General features: G+C 53.7%; 9 protein-coding genes across 9 annotated transcripts; 7 read left to right on the forward strand and 2 right to left on the reverse strand.

Moving 5' to 3' along the window:
- Positions 1-204: 204 nt before the first annotated feature.
- On the forward strand, positions 205-1,748 carry CLUP02_00203 (uncharacterized protein; the record flags this gene model as incomplete). The annotated part of the gene is made up of 4 exons (XM_049279255.1): positions 205-479; positions 669-830; positions 967-1,118; positions 1,306-1,748. 4 exons carry the CDS (start codon positions 205-207, stop codon positions 1,746-1,748), a joined length of 1,032 nt encoding a protein of 343 aa, XP_049135212.1.
- A 173-nt stretch (positions 1,749-1,921) lies between these two features.
- Positions 1,922-3,850, forward strand: CLUP02_00204 (uncharacterized protein; the record flags this gene model as incomplete). The annotated part of the gene is made up of 3 exons (XM_049279256.1): positions 1,922-1,987; positions 2,039-2,462; positions 2,511-3,850. The coding sequence occupies 3 exons, from the start codon at positions 1,922-1,924 to the stop codon at positions 3,848-3,850; spliced, it is 1,830 nt and encodes a 609-aa protein (XP_049135213.1).
- Positions 3,851-4,739: 889 nt separating this feature from the next.
- Positions 4,740-6,919, forward strand: CLUP02_00205 (oxidoreductase FAD-binding domain-containing protein; the record flags this gene model as incomplete). Its single annotated transcript, XM_049279257.1, has 3 exons — positions 4,740-5,661; positions 5,742-5,839; positions 5,918-6,919. 3 exons carry the CDS (start codon positions 4,740-4,742, stop codon positions 6,917-6,919), a joined length of 2,022 nt encoding a protein of 673 aa, XP_049135214.1.
- A 132-nt stretch (positions 6,920-7,051) lies between these two features.
- On the forward strand, positions 7,052-10,323 carry CLUP02_00206 (uncharacterized protein; the record flags this gene model as incomplete). The annotated part of the gene is made up of 14 exons (XM_049279258.1): positions 7,052-7,138; positions 7,234-7,333; positions 7,396-7,536; positions 7,658-8,014; positions 8,128-8,254; positions 8,308-8,515; positions 8,569-8,783; positions 8,833-9,080; positions 9,146-9,373; positions 9,448-9,482; positions 9,553-9,700; positions 9,777-10,098; positions 10,143-10,205; positions 10,257-10,323. The coding sequence occupies 14 exons, from the start codon at positions 7,052-7,054 to the stop codon at positions 10,321-10,323; spliced, it is 2,346 nt and encodes a 781-aa protein (XP_049135215.1).
- A 260-nt stretch (positions 10,324-10,583) lies between these two features.
- CLUP02_00207 (vivid PAS protein VVD) lies at positions 10,584-11,277 on the forward strand (the record flags this gene model as incomplete). The annotated part of the gene is made up of 3 exons (XM_049279259.1): positions 10,584-10,625; positions 10,683-10,817; positions 10,867-11,277. 3 exons carry the CDS (start codon positions 10,584-10,586, stop codon positions 11,275-11,277), a joined length of 588 nt encoding a protein of 195 aa, XP_049135216.1.
- Positions 11,278-11,458: 181 nt separating this feature from the next.
- Positions 11,459-11,572, forward strand: CLUP02_00208 (uncharacterized protein; the record flags this gene model as incomplete). Its single annotated transcript, XM_049279260.1, has 1 exon — positions 11,459-11,572. One exon carries the CDS (start codon positions 11,459-11,461, stop codon positions 11,570-11,572), a length of 114 nt encoding a protein of 37 aa, XP_049135217.1.
- A 1,313-nt stretch (positions 11,573-12,885) lies between these two features.
- CLUP02_00209 (cupin) lies at positions 12,886-13,670 on the forward strand (the record flags this gene model as incomplete). Its single annotated transcript, XM_049279261.1, has 4 exons — positions 12,886-13,096; positions 13,234-13,374; positions 13,452-13,466; positions 13,555-13,670. The coding sequence occupies 4 exons, from the start codon at positions 12,886-12,888 to the stop codon at positions 13,668-13,670; spliced, it is 483 nt and encodes a 160-aa protein (XP_049135218.1).
- Positions 13,671-13,744: 74 nt separating this feature from the next.
- Positions 13,745-15,197, reverse strand: CLUP02_00210 (formamidopyrimidine-DNA glycosylase domain-containing protein; the record flags this gene model as incomplete). Its single annotated transcript, XM_049279262.1, has 4 exons — positions 13,745-14,793; positions 14,847-14,896; positions 14,954-15,128; positions 15,179-15,197. The coding sequence occupies 4 exons, from the start codon at positions 15,195-15,197 to the stop codon at positions 13,745-13,747; spliced, it is 1,293 nt and encodes a 430-aa protein (XP_049135219.1).
- Positions 15,198-17,544: 2,347 nt separating this feature from the next.
- Positions 17,545-20,132, reverse strand: CLUP02_00211 (serine carboxypeptidase; the record flags this gene model as incomplete). The annotated part of the gene is made up of 3 exons (XM_049279263.1): positions 17,545-17,708; positions 17,775-19,338; positions 19,401-20,132. 3 exons carry the CDS (start codon positions 20,130-20,132, stop codon positions 17,545-17,547), a joined length of 2,460 nt encoding a protein of 819 aa, XP_049135220.1.
- Positions 20,133-20,235: the final 103 nt, after the last annotated feature.

Consider the following 20,235-nt stretch of genomic DNA (forward strand, 5'->3'; position numbering starts at 1 on the left):
ATCTCCACCGCACCGGCGCGGCTCTACCTATAGGTAGTGTATTGGAAAGCTAACGTTGCAGTTTGCGGGAGTGGTTAGCGACAAGTCCACGATTCCTTCAAGCTTCGTTCAGGACGGTCGAAACAATGCGACCATCAGTCAGTGAGAAAGAAACAGCATTGCCGGCGGCTTCCCGCTGCTTCGAGAGGCGCAGTACTTGGGTCGATGGTTGGATGGGTGAAGCGGGCGCGTCCGAGCCGCGGCTGTAATGATGAGGCCGCGAACTATGTGGCCATGCCGCCATGGTCAATCTCGAACCAGTGCCTGTCTCGAACAGAGCAACTGGCAGGCTTGGTGCGGGACGAGTTCTTCCATGGGTTGAACGCAGGAGAGGATGCACAACATGAGAGGCTGAGGAGGCACGGCAAGGCACAGGTGGCGGAGAGACAGGAGGAGGACTGCAGGACTGCAGGCGAGGAGGAGGAAGAAGACCGACGGAGATAGTACGTACCGTTGTACACTGTGAGAGACTGTGAGAGACTGTGGAAAGTTGTGGGGCACTTATCAAGGGCTATAATTGAGTTGAGCCAATCAACTCCCTAGAAGGTCACGGGAAATGGGACCTCAAACGCTCTGTTGGTGCACTAAACCAAATCGGTCGACTTTGCGACATGGTACCTGCGTTAAAGGCCGCGCTTCCGTTCGCTATTGCTCCACAAGCCTCTCCTCCTCCCAGTCTCTGGGCACTTTGGGCAAGACCCCTCGGACGGTGGACGCTTGCTCGAAACCGCCAAACTGCCCTCGCCCGTTGACCCTGTCTTCGTCTCCCCTTCCATTGCCCACGTCTGCGCGTCCGCGACTCTGCAACCATCAGCGGCAATCATCAATTATTGGATCATCTTACCCAAAAGGCCCCCCTTTCCTTCCCTTTTGGCACTGACCCGGTGTCTTGACCCTAGTCAGACTGTCAGACCCCCCCTCTCGCAGATCACTCTTGAAGGCCTCCACTCCCCTCTCACTCCTCTCAGAGATTCTCCCTCACTCAAGGGTCACACGCTTCAACGCTTACCTTCTGCGTCTTGACCACGCCACACACATTCCTCCTTCGAGCTTCACGAAGCACTTCCATGGCCTCAAGAGTAAGACTCGACGTCTTCGACCGAGACATTCCGATCGTGCGAATTATCCACGACGTCCGCTCCTTCTAGACTCGAACTTTGAATACACACAATACTCACTCACTCACTCACTCAATCACTCAATCACTCGCATTGCGCACTGTAACTCTCTGCGCCCATTTCGACATCCTGAGACTCAGCCTTGCAGCCCACGGCGGCCGATCAAACGCGGATATTCTCCCACAACCAGAAAACCGTCACCGCCTAACTTCAAGTGCTTGCTCGACAACAGTACTGACTACTCCGTACTTTACCCCCATTCCCCGGGTCTGTCAATTCCCACTACGGTCGACCAGCCGACTTGGCTTTTGCTCGCTGTCGTCACGTCGCCACGAATCTTCACCAAGTCTTGATCCACCCTCAAACGCCCGGTCGCTCGACCATGCCAGCTTGACAATCGCGCGGTCCGAACTCTTGCGTCGCACATTCAGCCCTTTCCTCCTACCCTGGGACCCACATTCCGTTCTCCCTCTCGTTCAACAACCGAATCTTCTTCCTCTACTCCTTCGGCTTCGTCCCGTCTCAAGTATCGATCTTTCTCTCCTGGTCATCACCAAGAGAAACACTGTCGATTACTTCGCGGGCGAGTAACGACTTGTGTTTGCGGCAGGTCCGGGTTGCGTTATCACACTCATTCACACGACGTTTGGTCCCTCGGCGACCATCACCCTTCTTCTTCTCTTTTTCCGACTCGACTGTGTCGGGATTCATCAATACAACTTTGACATTCGTCACACTCGTCAATTCGCCGCCCACTACCCAAGATGGGTTGCCTCACTCACCGCAAAAAGGTCATTGACCAACGTGCCGAGCAGAAATGGGACTATATCGTATGTAGAACCTCATACGGTACAACATTCTTCTGGTGCTAACCTGTCTAGAACCTCAACGACTTCAAGTCACGAGGATGCCTCACTCCGTTCGCGTACTTTTACCTGTGGCTCATGTTGATCATCTCCCTCGCCGTCTACGGCGTCGATATGTTCACTGCCATCAACCTCCTGGCTTTCGACCGCTGGTCCTCCGAAATCGACCCCGCCATCGACTTCAAGATCTCAAAGTGGATCTTCTCCATTTCCATCATCGCCTCCTTTGTCAATCTCGCCTTTGAGCATTTCAGGGCGCACCGCGTTATGAAGCGAGGAAACGTAGCTGAATGCTACCTCGACACTATTGCCGTTCGCCTTGAGAGTATCCGATTCGGAAAGGGCCAGGGTTGGAAGCGTTTCTTGGTCTTTGCCGAACTCACCAAGAGTAAGAAGGGAGCCGAGTATATTGCTCTGTTCACCTACTTCAGCTTTCAATGTAAGCCAATCGTACTTTCCCATCGGGGCCGTTACTAATCTCATGTAGCCTGGATTCGTGTACTGGTCTGTTCGGGACCTCGTCAGGTCGTCAACGCATTGACTCTCAAGTCTGTCTACGACGCCAAGCTTGCTGTTCACGAAGTCTCCGTCGAGGGCTCTCTGCTGGGTTTCTTTGATAAGATTAAGACGCTTGCCACGGAGGATTACCAGCAGGCTCTCATCCTGTCGGGTATGGTCTTCACCCTACTCATTTGGGTCTTCTCCGCTCTCTACCTCATCATGGCTGTCCTCTTCTACGTCTTCTTCCTCTTCCACTGGATCCCCAAGGCCGATGGAGGTCTCTCGGGCTACTGCGAGCGCAAGGTCACCAAGGCCCTCATGAAGATTGTTACAGTCAAGGTCAACAAGGCGTTAGCGAGACAGGAGGAAAGCAAGAGAAAGGCAGAAATGAAGGCGGCCAAGAAGAATGGTGAAAAGATGCCCCTAGAGCGACAGGCCACTCTGCCGACTCTACCCAATGTCGGAGACCCAGACAAATTGGCCGAGATGCCCATGTTTGGCCGCAACGACACCTTCGCGACACTGCCCGCCTACGAGTCTCGTCCCGGGACCCCCGGCAGCATCGAGCTCAACTCCATGGACCAGAAACGCCCCCTGCCCTCGAGAATGGGCACCACCACCTCCACGGCCAGCTACTCGTCGCGCGCACCTCTTGTTGGCGGCGCTGCCGACTTTGGATACCAGCGCTCAGGTTCTCCGGCTCCTTCTCTGCCACCCATGGACTTGAACAACTATCCTCCTCAGCGCCCTGGCACCTCCAATTCGCAGAGGAGCTTCCGGCCTCAAATCTCTCACGTGCAAACCAACTCACAGAGTTCTCTCCGTGGTGGTTTCTCGGAGAGCCCCTCTACATACTCTCCCGACACGATGCCACCCTTCCCTCCGCCTGTGAGATCCAACACTGGCCGATCGGTAGAAAGCTTCAGATCGCAAAGACAAAACACGTACCAGGGTGACCGTGGCACGCCGGCGCCCAGAGGCACCTACGACGACTACTCGAACCAGTCGAATGGACGGGCCAGCCCCGCACCCTCAGCATACTCAGGCCGCGCTCCTGCACCCATGCCCCGTGGTCCCGGTCCGCTCAACAACACCCCGTACCAAGCGTACCAGCCGTTCAACCCGCAACGGAGCGCGACTGGCCCGGTTCCGCCCCGAGGCCCGCCGAATGCTCCCACGCGGAACATGACGGCGCCCGTGCCTCCCCGGCCACAGGACGACTACTTCAACCGTCCTGGCACCTCACAGAGCCAGCGGCCGAGCCCTCGCGGCCCTGGGTACGGCTACAACAACGATGTAGAATCTCAGAGGGATCCGCGGTACTAGGGGTACCGTGCTCCTTTCTGAGGCTCATAGATCGCGTGCGCTTATAGGGTTGTGCGGCTACGTCCCGCAATTTTCATAATGTCTTTATGATTCAAAAGGGGTGTCTACTTTTGCGCTGGGAACAAGCGCACATTTCACGAAAGGCCTTTCTCGTCATTTCCTCTTCGTCCTCGCCCAGCCCTCTCACACTTTCTTCCTACTCGGAGAACACAAAAGTGTCGAGGCTGAGGTTGAGGCTGCTCCTCCTTTTTACGACCATCCTTTCGATACCCCCCGAAACTTTTCGCTTCATTCTCCGTTCGTCCATGTACTACTAGGAATTCAGGGTCTACTGGCTACAGAAGTGCTCCAAGAGCCGCTAGAGAGAGGAAACCGCCAAAATCCAAATGTACTTTTAGAAACTCAAGAATACCAAAGTCTGTTGATGACAATCCGATGTTCACACTTTCTGTGGTTTCGTCTGCCTTTGTCATGTTCTTCATACTTGACACTGTATTCACTAACGTCCCCCGCGGCGCCAGGGCCCCTGGTAAGCTCGCAACGCCAATGCAGGCGATTAAAGTTTTGGCCCCGCTTCCCCGTCGTGATGACCCCTGGCACAGTCTGACAGTGCCAAGTAACCGTCTTCACCAGCTGCCAACCTACGTCAGGCCGTCAGCTTTGGAATCCCGCCTTCGCTGATCACGACATGCGCCCTTCGGTGCTGATTTGTCACCCGGAGATGTCAATTTCATCCTCCAGGGCTCATACAGATGCGCTTACAATTAATCTTGTGGTGTTGGTGATGATTTCTAATGATGTGATATTACTATACCTTTCTCAAAATTCTCATAATTCAATGCAAACAGCGTGATCACCCGCGAACTTACACCCTCAATACACATCTCATATGAACCACACCCTCCTCCTGACAACCCTCCTCTCATCACAACTCCTCACAAGCTCAAATCTGTTCTTCCACTCACGACTACAAGACACCAACGGCATCATGCCAGGCAGAACAATACCCTTCCACCAAGGCGAACTCGCCCTCCACGAGCAGCTCAAAATCCCCCGCCACAGAGCGAACCCCACAGCCGCGGGCCTCCCGCCCTCCTACGGCACCCGCATCGCCGCCGCCCCGCTCCTGGCCCTCGGCACCCTCGACGCTGAACGCCGGCCGTGGACGACGCTATGGGGCGGGGAGGCGGGCAACGTGGCGAGGCCGATTGCGGAGGACGTGCTTGGTCTCAGGAGCGTGGTTGACGTTGCTGATGATCCGGTGTTTAAGGCTCTTTGGGGGGCCGAAGGGGAGGTAGACGGGGACCAGCAGCAGCAGCAGCATTTGCAAGAGGTGATTCAGCCTGGGAGGGGTCCGGATGGAGGGAAACTCGTCTCCGGGCTGGCCATCGACCTCACGACGCGGGATCGCGTAAAGTTCGGAGGGAGGATGGTAGCCGGGGCGGTTACGGTTCCCTCGGATGGCATTGCTGCCGCTGAGGACCGGAGCTCTTCCTCCTCCTCGGAAGTACAAATCGCGGTGCACGTCGAAGAGAGTCTGGGAAACTGCCCCAAGTACCTCAACAAAAAGGACGTCATCCCGCGGGCGTCGCTCGTCAAGGGCAGAGTGGAGCGGGAGTTGCCGCTGTCTGAGGAGGCTGTGAAGGTCGTGCGCGGGGCGGATATGCTTTTCCTCACGAGCGGACACGAGGAGGGAGGGGACGATGGTGGCAGTGGCAGCAGTATGGATACGAACCATAGGGGAGGGTCGAGGGGGTTTGTGAGGGTTGCGAGGAACGATGAGGGTGGCGTGGAGATTGTGTATCCTGAATGTGGGTTTTACTGCAACCCCCTTTCTGAGTCATTTGCATCCGGATCGATGGTTATGACGAGAAGGCTAATCATCTTATAGTTTCCGGCAATCGGTTATATCAGACGCTGGGGAACCTTAAACTGAACCCCTTGGTCGGGATCGCGATACCAGACTTTGAGACGTCAGACGTCCTTTACGTGAGTATTACTCAATTTCTTCCCAGCCTCACCTGGAACTTGGAAGATTATGAGGCTAACACTTGGAGGTGGGCAAAGCTCACGGGATCGGCATCGATACTCGTCGGACAAGACGCGGCAGCCTACCTACCACGCACGAAACTCGCCGTCAAAATCACCGTGTCGGCCGCGGTCTTTGTACAGTCCGGCCTACCCTTCTCCGGCACCCCCCTCGAGCCGTCGCCGTATAACCCACCCGTGAGACCGCTCTTCTCCGAGCAGCAGCATGTTCCGAGTTCGTCTACGGAAAGCACCAGAACGGCCACGCTGCTGCGCCGCGAGATCATCACGCCGACGATTGCGCGGTTCGTCTTTGGCCTGGAGCCCGCGGCGCAGTGGGAGGCGGGCCAGTACGTCACGTTTGACTTCGCGGAGGAGCTGGACGTCGGGTGGAGTCATATGCGCGACGACGAGCCGCAGAGCCTGAATGATGATTACGTGAGGACTTTTACGGTTTCGAGTCCGCCTGGAGATAAGGGAGGGAAGGAATTTGAGATTACGGCGAGGAAGAATGGTCCGGTCACGAATATGTTGTGGAGGTGGAATTTGAGGGTTCCGTTGGAGGTTCCTGTGCTTGGGTTTGGCGGAGAAGAGGCGTTCAGGATGGATAGGGGGAAGGGGGAGAAGGGTGATGGCGGCGGTGATGATGTTGAAGAGGTGTTTGTTGCTGCTGGTGTTGGGATTACGCCTTTGATTGCGCAGGCTGGTGGTGTTTTGGAAGCTGGTGTGAGGATAAGGGTGTTGTGGACTGTCAAGGGAGAGGACGTGAAGTTGGTGAGGGATGTTGTTGGGAGGGTTCCTGGGTTGGCTGGTGTGTTGAGGGTGTTTGTGACGGGTGAGGTTGGAGAGGCGGAGGAGGCGATGGTGCGGGAGTTTGAAGGGTTTGGGGCTGTTGTAGAGAGGAGGAGGATCAGGGCTAGCGATGTGAAGGATGGTGGTATCAAGAGGAGGTACTTTTTGTGTACCGGGCCGGAGATGCTCAAGGTCTTGAATGGGTGGTTGGAAGGCGAGGATGTGGCATTTGAAGACTTTGCTTTTTGAGGCAATGGGGATATCTTCAAATTCTGTATACTCTGCCAGCCAAGCTGTTTGGCAAAAGGCTCTAGCTATATCTATCGAATAAGACAATATAATCATTATTTATTGATTGGACATGGACAATCATTACAAGGCATGAGAGGCCAAACGAACCATCTTCCATTGCTATTGTTTGTTAAATCTGATGCAGCGGCCTTTGATGCTGCCAATTCTCAAGTCTTCGTGTGTAATTATCCGTATGTTTATTCTGTTTTTAGTACATTTGAAGTCTGGGAATTACGTGTCTCTATGTGTGATACGAGCTTGACTGTCTAAAGCATCCAAAAGCCACTGCTCACACGGCGGTGTTAGTCAGATGGTATCTACGACAATTGACCAAACGATATCTCATCACATCAAGGCAGAGCTGCTGGAAGGGTTGGTTCACGATCCTTGGCAAATGGCGACAGACACTTCGTAATGTGTAACATTGGATGTAGCCAATCTGGAAGAGCGGAGTCTGTTCAACTACCGGCAGCAGGACGTCTGGTTGAGACATTGCATCTGGGAGAATTTCTCGCTAATTGGACTCAGAAAAGGCATGATCACCCTATCACAGTTTCGGGATTGGTTGGGCAAGAGTGAAGAATTAATTAACTCGGAAGGCGGAAGGCGTAAAGGTAACGTCAAGTTGTATCATTGCCAAAAAGGAAAGAGCAGTGGAAGTGTAAGCGAGAACCCGCACCTGCTCCAAGTCAACAGAGTCGGCGCTTGGAAACCACACACCTGGTCACAGCTGGCGCTGCCACTTTCCATCGCCGCGATCCTCAACCGCAAGCGACGATGCCACACGACTTTCCCGATTGCCGCCAAACCCCAGAGTTCTGGAACCCCATTCTGCCGCCGGATCGGTTCACACGTTGGCATCATCGCCTCTTCGTTTTGGTCTGCGGTTGGGCGACACCCGCAACAGAATATTTGCATTCGAGACGAAGCGAGACCAAGGCTCGAGCTTGATTGTCCCAGTTGAGCCTCAGAGTCGAGAGTCAAGCGGCATTCCCGACGAGCTCCAGCCAGGCGAGGAGTGCAATCGAGATGGTCGTCACCCAACGTCGAACTGTCAACTGAGGCACAGCAAACGTCTACGGACTCACGGGATACACTCCCTATGGATACGCTAGCTGCATGTGCTGCCCCGCCGTCAGGCTCTCACCGATGAACTGAACATGCAGCTTGGCTCATGCTCAGCTCGGTAGTGGGGAATCATCCGGAGGGCACGTCGACACGGATCGAGAGACACCTTTCAATCCGGGACCCAACTAATACCCGCCTGCCTACTCAACTGGGAAATCTCGATCGGTAGTTAGTGCTTGGGATTGAGGGCATCGTCGGGTCGACCGATGCCCGCAAAGCTCCAACGCGTGCAAGATGCCAGAGGACACAACTCACCCGACTCTCGCGTTGCAAACATTCCGCCATGATCCGGATCCGTTGTGTGCTCGTGGAACGACCGGAATCACATTTTTCGCTCTCGCCATTGTCTCCCGTCGCACCCCTGTCTCTCGGCCGATTCCTTCTGCTAGATCGATCAAGGGGCATTCAAAGATCTGGCCTGGGCTCGTTCTGCGTAGCGAGACAGATTGCTCTCTCAAATTCTCAATGGCCAACCACAGGCTGCGGGCAAGTTCCCGGAATACGGAGACTGGGGGATGAATTCGACAGGCAAAAAAGTGAGAGATCTCGATGCGCGCTGCTTGGCCGAGCACAGACTCAGACGGCGCCCTTGTCAACCTGCGTTCAATTCTTTCAGGGCAGCAACAGACATGGATGCAAAGGGCCAAATCCAGTCTACCTCATCGCACCAGCCAGCCGAGCGCACTTCTGCCCTGTAGTGTCTTGTACGGGGCCTGAGACGTCGTGTGCTTTGTGTGGTGTAGAGGAGCAAGCGATTCATTGAACTTGGTCGTTCCTAGGCGGATGACGAGGGAACGGAACCACAACCACATCTCGATGCCGATGTTTGAGGCCTGTCACCCCAAAGCCCATGTCAGAATTCGATGGCGACCAGGGGATTCTGAGCAACGTTTCTCCAGCAAAGAAAAAGCCCGATTCCGATGCTGGTGGCCGGCCTGCCACACCACCAAGGTGTACGCAACAAGCAAAGCATGGGCAAAACATGCCACAAGTGAGCAAAAAGCTCATCCAGGCGGGATCGAAATGGGTGCAGGGGCCCATGCTGGTGGAATCGAGATTATAGGAAACCCGTTGCGGCGATCGCTGTGATCGCTGGGCCAAACGCAAATCTGAGCATCGGATTCCGCTCCGACTCATCACCCTGGCTCCCACACACACGTCCATCGGCCATCGCCCTGGGCGCCCACGCAGTTCGTCACCGATGGTCCTCAACGAGCGGCACTTGGCCGGAAGCAGCAATGCCATCGATCAGAGATAGCGACCCGAACCAGCCTGAGAGCTTGCGTTGACAACGGCTTAACATCAGGGACGCCTCCCCGCGTCCCAAGTCTACGGAGAATGGCACTGCCGGCTGTTAGGCTTTTGGTACGAACCCCGCCGCACTACCGCTGCCGTCCAAACATGACGAGGTGACGCTCGTCGCCATCATTCCTCACCCCGCGCGTAGATGGCTCCCCATTTAGCGCATACTCTGTCTGTACAATATTCTGCACCTCGTCAAGCGAGCGGGTACCCCCCTGGCGAGCGTAGACGTGGGAGCTCTTCGCAGTACGAACCGAGGACATGGGCCCGACCTGTTGGCAGCGGTCGTTGGTCCTTCCGCCATCTTTCGTTGATGTAATGGGCCATCTGACGATCAAATGGCTCGCCAGGATTGGATGGTAACGCTCGCTCTGTCACGAACAAGTCGGAGCAAGGACCGTTCATTCTGCTCTCCCAAAGCTCAAAGACTCCTCCTTGCTGAGCTTACCTCACCAAGCTCACCACCTGAGGAAGCAAGCAGACGCCGAAGACATCAAAGAGACCCAGACCCTTAACTTTGCGGGAGGCCGTTCCAGGTCTAAACCCACCCCCCTCTCCACACTGCTGCTCCCGATCACCGTGTTCCACGCATCGACTCGCGATCAGTCCTGCAACATCAACGATCGCTCCGCTCGCTGGTGGACAACGGTATCTCCAACCAGCCCCTACCGTTCTGCCACCAATTTTGCCCAAAGTGTACTTTGTACGTTTGCCTAATAACGTCTGTTGCACCACCCAACGCACCTTTCAGCGAACATCGTACCGTCCTTTCGATATCTTGGCTTGATGACCTTACATCCTTCCACAACGACCTGTCACTTTTTCCCTGACTCTGTCAACCAACGATTTACACTTGCTATAGCAGCTCTCAAGCAATAATCCTCATAATCCCCGATCGACTCCCTTGCCAGCACATCCAGACATACGCATAATGCAAAGTGCCTAACCGCCTTACTCTGTACAATATCACCGACCGCCAACCCTGCTCTCTCTCGCTGCTCGTACCGGCCAACCCCCCCGGTCACACATCCCGCTGCCTCCCAGTCACCCGTCACATCGTCGCTTTATAATCACATTCAGCCTTCAGGCTCAGCCAACCTTCACAATGTCGATGCAAGAGTTTCAATACCCGGCCTCCTACCTTCAACCGCAAAAGACGGAACGCATTCTATCATTTCGGGCACAAAACCAAATGTCGACAACCATGAATCCGTGGGAATCCTGCGCGCTTCAGGTACGTTTGGGACTCTCAACTCAGGCTTTCTGGCTCCGGTACTGACATCCCTTCTAGTACCAATTCTCCGAGGAGACTGAGCAAGCTGTGCGTGGAAAGCGTGGTGCTTGGCGACAACCGCAAGCCGCTGCCGATCCCGTCATGTACCCTGGACTTTACTGCCCCAGCGGATTCGACATGATGAGCATTCTCGTAAGTACCCAAGTCGGCGATGGATGTTGAGGTAATTAACAATTATCAGCTCCGCGTCGCTGGAAGGCCCAACCCCAAGGTTGAACTTGGCGCAATTGACTGTTCTGTTGCTCTACTTCTTTGTGACCTCGAACAGCCCGACTGCCCGATTGTCTACGCCTCCGAACACTTCAGCATTCTTACCGGCTACAAGAACAGCGAGATTCTTGGCAAGAACTGCCGCTTCCTTCAGGCGCCCGGCGGAAAGGTCAGCAAGAAATCTGCAAGGAAGCATATCCCCAAGGAAACCGTCAAGAGCATGCGCAAGGCCGTCGAGGCAAACGACGAATTCCAGACCGACGTTGTCAATTTCAGGAAAGACGGCACTTCCTTTGTCAACCTGCTCACCATGATTCCCGTCCGCTGGGACTCCCAACACTTCCGGTACTCTGTCGGCTTCCAGGTCGCACGCGAGGATTAATTTTCGGCAACACGCAACACGCAAACACGAAAGTTTGTTTCGACATTTCGTCACTGGCGCTTGTAAACATCCGGTCGCGGAGGCAACGAAACGTTTTCTTTACCAAGGCAACAACTATGTCACGACTTGATTACGAGCGAGGCATCTGCTATTAGGCATTTACGATACCCACATTACACGCATGCGAGTTAGAGCCCACGCATCTCGGGACACGATACGACTCTCTATTACTATTATTTCCTTCAATTTTAGGATGTTTCTGCGGCGTTTTCCACCGGGATACGAAGAACGATGAAAAAAAGCGAATTACTACTGCATGGAGATCTGGAGTCACTTTTAGGTGCACCAAGACCATTATCAACCATCCGCCTCATTGGAGTTGATGGATGGCAGGGAAAGCGAATTGAGAAATAATCCAGCTTCAAAGCATTTGGGATGGCGTATTATCGACAGTCGGCACTGGCCTTGACTGTACAAGGGGGGCCTTCTTGGGAATTTTATATCATGTCCGCAACATGATATCTTGATCATGACGAAATGTTATAGCATAGCAGACGGCCCAAGGCCCTCGGCGAATTGAGTTACAGGCGTTGTATTTCGGGAACACAACATTTTTGCTTACTTTACGAATGTGATGATTATCGCCTGCGTCGTGACACTGCATTCATGAACACCGCACACGAATCAATGTCTGATAATCAGGGCTGCATCGAGGACAATTCCACAAGCTGGAGAGGTTATACTTGAAGGCGCCCCCCTCATTTGCGACCACTACTGGCGTCATCAAAGACCGGTGAGACACTTGCACATGTTGCTTAACCCAAACACACCTCAAGCTGAGAAAAGGGTCGACAGCTCGTGGGAGGACACGGACTCAATCCGACAGGCCCTCTCAAGTGGGTGACAAAATAGGATGCTAGTTAACAAGACTACAACGCCTACTTGCATGCTTATCATGCCTACTATTCTTATTCTTTTATTACTTCTACTTTTGTTGTGACCTTTGATATATTCATTAGAGAATACTCTTCGAAAGAGGCATAAGAATAGGGATAATAGGAACAGAAATAATAGGATAGCAGCTAGGGAGGGTACTGATAGAGCAGCAAGCGATTTTGTCACCCAGTTGCCTCTCTTAACGTGCCGTGCAACCAACTGCGTCTGTCTGCTTGCTTCCTTGTTGCTTTTTCCGGGTGAGTTTCGAGACTAATGTACAAAGGAAGACGCCTCAACCGACTAGTTCGGATGTCCATCCATAGGAAGACACGGCAGATCCGATAGGTAAGTAGGTTAGTTTGGTAGTCTTACCTAAGCTTACTGCTAAACCTCCTCAACCTCCTTCCCCCTCCTCTATGGTGCGCCGGACGTCCATTTGGGGAGATTGTTAGTATCATCAGATGAATGTCACGGATTGATACTCGAAAGGTCAGTGAGGTCATTTTACACCACGTCCTTCTCTCGTAGTCCGGTTCTCGCAATATTTCCAATTTCAAAGGGCAACTTCATCAACATCCAAAGAAAAGGGAGGCACCTTACCACCTCCGACATACCACCAGCAAAAGTACTAGACAACAAAAGTTATCGCAACGCAGCCTTCAGAATTACAAGATGCCTCTCCGCGGACCCGTACCGGTGAAGCTCTACACAAAGGAGAACAGCGAGTGCCTGAAGCTGGGCCCCATGACGATTTACATCTTCGAGGACGGGACCAACACGGATAACCGCGTCGGGTGTATGACGCTCGAGCTGCCGCCGGCGACGTCTGGGCCGCCGATGCATTGGCACCGGTTCCACGACGAGTGCTTTTTTGTGACCAAGGGTGAGTTCTTTTACTACATCAAAACGGCGTTGGGTTTTCTTTCCTCACTAATGTAGTTGAATCGAATTACTGTTCATGTTTAGACTGAATGGAGAGGGTTTATTTCGTTGACGTTTCGGTTGTGTTACTGGCAATAGGGACGATCCGGTTTTCGACGCCCGAGGGGAACGTGGATGCCGAGGAGGGCCAGTTGATGGTCGTGCCGCCGAGGGCGATCCACACGTTTTCCAACCCGTCCGAGACGCACCCCGCAGAGTTCTTCATGACGTCTACCCCAGGTGCGTACTTCTTTCATCGAAATCCTTCGTGAATATCATCGTGGCAAGGTGGGCTAATACCAAGGGACCTAATTCAGGATACTACATGGACTGTAAGTGCTCGGAAGGCCCAGCGTCCCGAGGCCGAACCTCGTGATGAGTGTCATCTTGATGTGAGAAAAAGCTGACGATTTGCGGTAGACTTCCGTATGATGGCCAAGGGAGTCGAAGAGGGTAAGAAGTTGTCCCGCGACGAGACGCAGCATCTCATGGCGCTGTTTGGAACGTTCCCGCCGGATGTGGAGTCAGAGCCGTGAAGTAAACTAGGATTTTGGTGTTCACGAGAATTCGGGACTCATATGGGGTATAACTCTGATTAAGATATAAATGCTCACCCCTTCAGCCGGAGGGACCTCCGTCTACCCGTGTCCTCTACCACCGCTGCATTTGTCTTCCCAGACGCCTCTTCCTTCTTTACGGCAGTCTTCTTGGTCTTGGTTGGTGCGACCTTGGGCTTCTCCGCAGCCTGTTTTGAAGCCCGCTGCTTCTTGCTTTGTGCCGGTGCTTCGGCGGCAGGCTCTGGAGTCTCCTCCGTCTTCACCTTTGCCGCCGCGGTGGGCTTTGCCTTGGCGGAACCCTTGGCACCTCGTGCTTTCTTGCTGGGCTTCTCCTCTTCCTCCTCATCGCTCTCGTTCGCCTTCGCCGACCTCTTCTTCTTAGCGGCGGCCTTGGGCTTCTTGCCGCCGTCCTCCTCCTCCTCCACGGGCTCCTCCTTTGCCGACGGCACAACCTGACCAGTCTTCTTCTGCCTCCCAGGGGCATAACAGCTTGTCCGCCCGCCGACGGTAATGAACGCAAGCTTCTCCCCGTTGGGAAGCTCAGACGCGGCACCTTTACTCCCCTTGCCCCATCGATAATTAAACAACCAATCGTCTGGGAATTCGTCCGAGTCGCCGAGCTTGTCGACGGCCGTCTGACAGACATACCGCACGGCCTCGTACAACTTCTTCATCTCCTCTTCGTTAAAGGTATCGCAGTACTGCTCCGGGTGCAGCCGGGACTGGTACAGCACCTCGTCGGCGACCCAGTTGCCTATGCCGCTGATGTGGCTCTGGTCCAGGAGGAGGGCCTTGATGGGTACGTGGCGGGACTGCATCTTTTGGCGGAGGTAGGTCTCCGTGAAGACGTCGACGTCGACGACCGGGTCGGGCCCGTTTTCTTTGAGGGGCGAGTGGGAGCGGATGTCTGCGCCGGGGCAGTCCACGAGGCGGATGCGGCCGAAGCGGCGGGGGTCTGTGAAGGCGGCTGAGACTTTGGGTGTGCCTTCGGTCTCGATGTGGAATTTCCAGTATTTGGGTGGCCAGATGTCTGCTTCGCCTTCCTTCATCTTTTTGTAGTAGTTTGTGTAAGCCGTCTTGTCGCCTTTGATGTGGATCCATCCTGCGTGGTGTCAGTCTCGATACAGAGTACCTGGAATGAATAATTCTCATTACCTGTCATGCCTAGATGCATCACCGCATGAGGGGGTTTGTCGAATGTAATCCTGAGACGAAATGAGTGTCTGTCAAGAGCTCCCAGTTGATCGATGGAGTAGACATACCAGAAATACTTTCCTTGACTTCCGACAGAGACAACCTTTCTCCCCTTTACAGCTTTCTCGAAGGCCGGGCCGCTGGTGCCGACTTTGCCAAAGACATTGGCATCGTCAGGGGCAGAGACCTTTGCGATCTTCTTGCCTACAAGATGAAGGCGCAAGAAGTGCACGCACCGCGCGACTGGGAGAACATGAGCCAACTTGCACTTCTCAATTCAATGACAGTCTCACCTTCAGCGATCTCGGGCATTTTTGTACTGATTTATTGTCTGTCTCACTTGCTTAAAGGAAGGAGATCACGGATGAACGTCTCTCGTCTCCCGGGGTCTGCGACGACTTGCGCACTGCGGATCCATGACGCAGACGCAGGCTGGGACGCGTCGAGCTTTCAACTGGGGACCGGCCATCCGCGCCGACTGTTCGCGCTAACACGTGACCCAACACGTGAAGAGACTGCAGGCACACCTTGAGTGGGTCGTGGCCGACCGCCAGCTGCGCACCCCCACTCGCGGCTCAAAATTTCCCAGCACCTTTAAAATTCTTCCCTCGCAGACCACCTCGACCTCACGATCCTTTCTTTCCATACTGCAACACGCAGTAAATCGGCTGCGTAGCTTCGCATGACCTGGTAAGTTCCGCGCTCGCGCTTATTTCTTGCTTTTACCTTTGAATTACACCCCCAATCCTTGGTGATGACAGACAAACACCGCAAACTAGAGTCTTTGACCTAAATGGAATGAAACCTCTGTTTTACACGTCAGTCTGATAGGACACGACAATGTCGCAAATTTGTTTTTGGATCTTATGCGCTTCGCTTGAGCAAGTGGCTAACCAAGAAAATTAGGCTTTTGCAGATTTATTTCAATCTGACGCCGTGGAATTGAGCTACGTGGCTGCCTCGAGATGGCTTGACAAAAGGTACGGTACACTTCTTCCTCAACCTCCACACTCGAGATCCGGATGATTAGTTTTTTTGTGCTTTGCACAGTTGGAATTACCGGCTGAACACTCTTGTTGAAAACAACTGGCTGTTTCTGATTGATCTCACTACCCTTCTTTCCATTTATGCCTTCGTTCGCGTCGAACCTCGTCGCTAACATGGAACCCAGCCATCTCAGATCCAATCGACAAGGTACATACCAACCCCTCCCTTTCCCGCTCTCCCATCATTTACATGATGAAGCGGCACTGGGCTCCGAGAGTACCCATATGGGACTCGGCCATGAGCAGACAAGCCACTTTGCGGCAGGCCTAGAAAACCTCGCCCACTGATTTCGATCCGAACACTCAACTTGTCGGGAATACACCATGCTCTTCAGGTGACTGACCCGTCTACAACAGTGTCGAGATGGATTTCGCCTTGCTACACAATCTCTTGGTGTCTTCTGCCAGTGCAGTACAGACGCGTCTGCTTCCTTCCGGTCCAGTCATGGTAGGTCTCACATTTTTCTTCGCTGCCCCACATGCCTTCCTGATGAGCAACTTAGATGACGAGTCTGATTTGGATTTTCCAATGCGGATACAAACTTTTTATACCATTCATGCAACGACTGAATTGGCTTCATTACACTACGTTTTGACTTGATGAGCATGAACATCGCTGACTGTCTCTAAGATCACAGTTTTACTCTGACATGGCTTGACTTGTTGTCCAAAACGCACCATCGCATGGCCCAATTGGTAAGCTCTTACCCTTTTCATCTACCCCTCCAGCCACCCACGGCTCCGTTCTTCTGATGAACGATAAACCAAAGACAAGCATATGTCAGAGCCTAACGGCGAAGCTGAGACACGTTGACTACCAGTCATTCTGATCGAACACTTCACATTTGCATTCTTTCTGGGAAATACTTGTGAATACAGTTGGCTGACATTCGCCTTCTAGAGCCACGTGGTGTACATCCTCTTTCACCTTTTCCCTGCCGACGGCCTTGCATCAAATGGTAAGCTCCTTTTCCATCTCTCGTCTTCTACCTCTACCCACTCCCCAGCGTCTACGTGATGATCATAATATATATCACGACGGTCTCCTGAGCCATATGCTTTGATGATACTGCCTTTGACAAGGCCCCATACTGATTTTTGACGCTTCACACATTGTTTGATTTACGAGTCGTGGTGTATTGCAAACAGTGGCTAACTGAAGTTGTCAGATTCTCTCATGGTTATATCTTGATCAATGATGCAAGCCAAGGTAGGTCTATGCCGTGCATGTTTTAATATACATATCAATACAAGATACCCATGATTCTTCACTCCGTCTGTGCTCTACTGCTACAATGTGATTTGCCTACCGATTTCACTATCCTTTCCAATCTTGGAACTGCACGAGGTTTGTCGTGTTGATCATTGGTGCTTCACGGTCACGATGTCAGGATATCCTCCTGGCCGGAAGGACCTTCGTCGAGTCGTTTATGGGACAAATTTCCGCGTCCGTGACTCATGTCCATCCGTAACAATCGGTATTCTTTCCTCGCATGCCTGCTCAGCAAGGGTGCGAGTAAACACACTCCAATATCATTGCCAAGACGCATGTTTACTGCTTTGTATTCCAACGATCATTAAGGGGGTATCATTAAGTCTTCAACCAACACAAATCAAAAACACATCCAGCACATATCTGCAGTGCTTCTCTCCTTTTCTTCGGTCCCTTCCATGTTTTCATCCTTCACATCCAAAATGCCCAGAAACGCCCAACCAAGATGATTCTCGAGGCCGTCCACATGCTCTCTAGTGCCCAACCGAGGATGCAAGTATAATGCTTTGCCACGTAGACGATGCTCCAAAGCTTTATGATGACTTTTCAATCAACCACTTCCCATCGCACCAAACATAAACATGCCAATCGAAAGTGTAACAAATGCCACAAGAGGCATCATTGGTGCCTGGACCGTCAAGCTCCCGCTCGTTGGCGTCGACGTCGCCGTGAATAATCCCGTAAGGACCGTGGATGATGTGGATGCGGCAGGCTGCGTAGAAGTCGGAGCCTTGGTGGCCAAAGGCCAGTCACTTGAAGCACTGTAAAGTACGCCGTTGATGACTGTCCCCTCGCCGCGCTGGAGCATGCTGATCTGCTCGTCGCTGCATGAGGCTTGCATGTAGCGCAGCCAGCAGGTGGCAGCAGGCGAGTCTGGGAGCTTATCTGTGTGCGTGGCGTGGGCATCGCCAGAGGTATTGTAGTTGGCCAGATTGACCTGATCGCCCGTCGAGATGGACGTGCCCATGATGACACGCGCAAAGACTTGGAACGCGGTTTCCGGCTGGTAGGCTGGCACCGAGTGGCCGGCCTGGTAGATGCGGCTGAAGGATAGGTTTCCAAACTGCCTCACGACGCCGCCGATGTACGAGTTGTTGACAATGATAGGCGCATAACCGGCGGCGCTGAAGTTGCGTCCGTATACGGTGCTAGCTTGCCAAGCGAGAGTCGTCGACGCGGCCTCCCCACCCAGCCAGTTGCAGATGTAGTCACGATCACCGTAGATCAGAGCGACGCGGATACCGCGCTGCAAGAGACCGGCCAATTTCGGGATCAAGGGTCCTCTCATGTAGTCGCCCGTGCCAGAAAAGGCGGACAAAACAGCCTGACTCGTCATCGTGAAGTTGACGACGGAGCCAATGGATTGCTGAAAGCCCGCAGTGTTGACATACTCGAGATACGTATTGGGCGGAAACGAGTCCGGGTTCTTGCGGGCAATGTCGTACCAGCTGCGGCCCGACTCGGAGTACGGCATCATGACATTCTCGTTGCAGGTCTGATAGGCCCTGGAACACAGGGTGTTTACTGTATCCACCCCGCCGGTGTTGTTGGCGTCGTAGACGGACTCGGCGGTGCGACATTGTTTGATCAAGTCCAGGCAGCCGCCCGAGGTGTACAAGCTGCCGTTGGCCAGGCTTGCGCGGACGTCGTTCATCGCTTTGAAACCGTACGTGTTGTTGGTAGCCATGGCGGGGTAGAATTCCGCCTGAACCTGATCGTCGATGCAGCCGTTAACAATGCCTAGGGACGTGAGGTGGACTTCGAGTGTGTTGTTGGCCGACAGCGTCCCGTTCTGCCGTCTCTCGTTTTGCTTCTCCCACACATCAGAGAAAACAGGCCCGTACTTTCCGCCATAACTCTCGGCGAAAAGATTGATGCCTAAAGAGCTGTTGTTTGGAGGATTGTACTGGGGAAATGCGCCCAAGAAGCCCTGAAGCATGTGCCATATCGCATACGCAGCCGTCTCGGTGGTATTTGCCGTGTTGTTGGAGTTCAGCGAGCTAAAGGTGCCGTTAAGAAACGTTGCAGGGGGCTGTCCATTGGGGACTGGCTGAGGCGGACTTGACTGATTCGCGTTGAACAGATCCATGGAGCCATTGGTGGCAATGTCATACGAGAAGCCAACTTGGTTCGGCTGGGGAGTGTTAGCATGTTGCCAACTAGTGCTTGCCGGACCAGAAGATGCCAGAAACTTACCTGGTCGATGAAGAGCATGTTGGAAGCGCGGTCCCATCCCCATTCTCGCGCCACAGTGTCGTACTGGTTCAGGCCCTTCTCAATAACCTCGCAAGGACCGACCTCGGTGAACATGCCAAAGAGAGAGCTGACACCGGGACCGCCGTTGAGCCAGATAGTCATGGCCTCTGTGGGTTCGCGGGCGCCGATGAACCAGAAGAACATGTTTGCTGGGTAAGGGCCGGGGACGTTGATCCATCCTGTGTATTGTTGCTGGGTATCGTAGGCGGTCTTGCAGACACCCTTGGGCGTTTTGTAGCGAATGGTGACATTTCCGTCTACGGGCGAAGTGATTGTGGTGAGGTTGACCGAGGTGGAAGGGAATTGAGCATTGGCGAAGGCGGAGAGCAGGCCGGCAAGGGCGAGGACGGAGTGAAAGAGACGCATGGTGAGATGTCCCGCATCGTGTCCTCGGCGCATACTCGCGCTCAGGGCGATTGTCGTCGGTCCGGAGCAGAGACGATGCGCGGGTGCCAATATTTGTGTCGAGTCGAGGCGATTCGAATCGATGATGTTAGCGAGAGTGACGCAACACGAGCGAGTTTGGTGTGGTGTTGTGTGGTGTTGTGTGGTGTTGTGTGGTGTTCGGAAGTGGAATGCAACAAGTGCGATGGAAGTGAGGGAGGAATGTTGTCGGTTTTGAAGGTCCCCAGTGCTCCGTCGGATAGCGGCTTGGCAGACGTGCCCCTGCATTTAGCGCCATTGTTTGGTGTCAACGGGCGCCCACAGGCCTTACGGAGCCCCGAACGCCTGCCCCATTGCCCGTGGGTTACCTAATTTAACATCAAGCCCACTC

This window comes from Colletotrichum lupini, chromosome 1 (genome assembly GCF_023278565.1).
Source record: "Colletotrichum lupini chromosome 1, complete sequence".
Taxonomy (NCBI): domain Eukaryota; kingdom Fungi; phylum Ascomycota; class Sordariomycetes; order Glomerellales; family Glomerellaceae; genus Colletotrichum; species Colletotrichum lupini.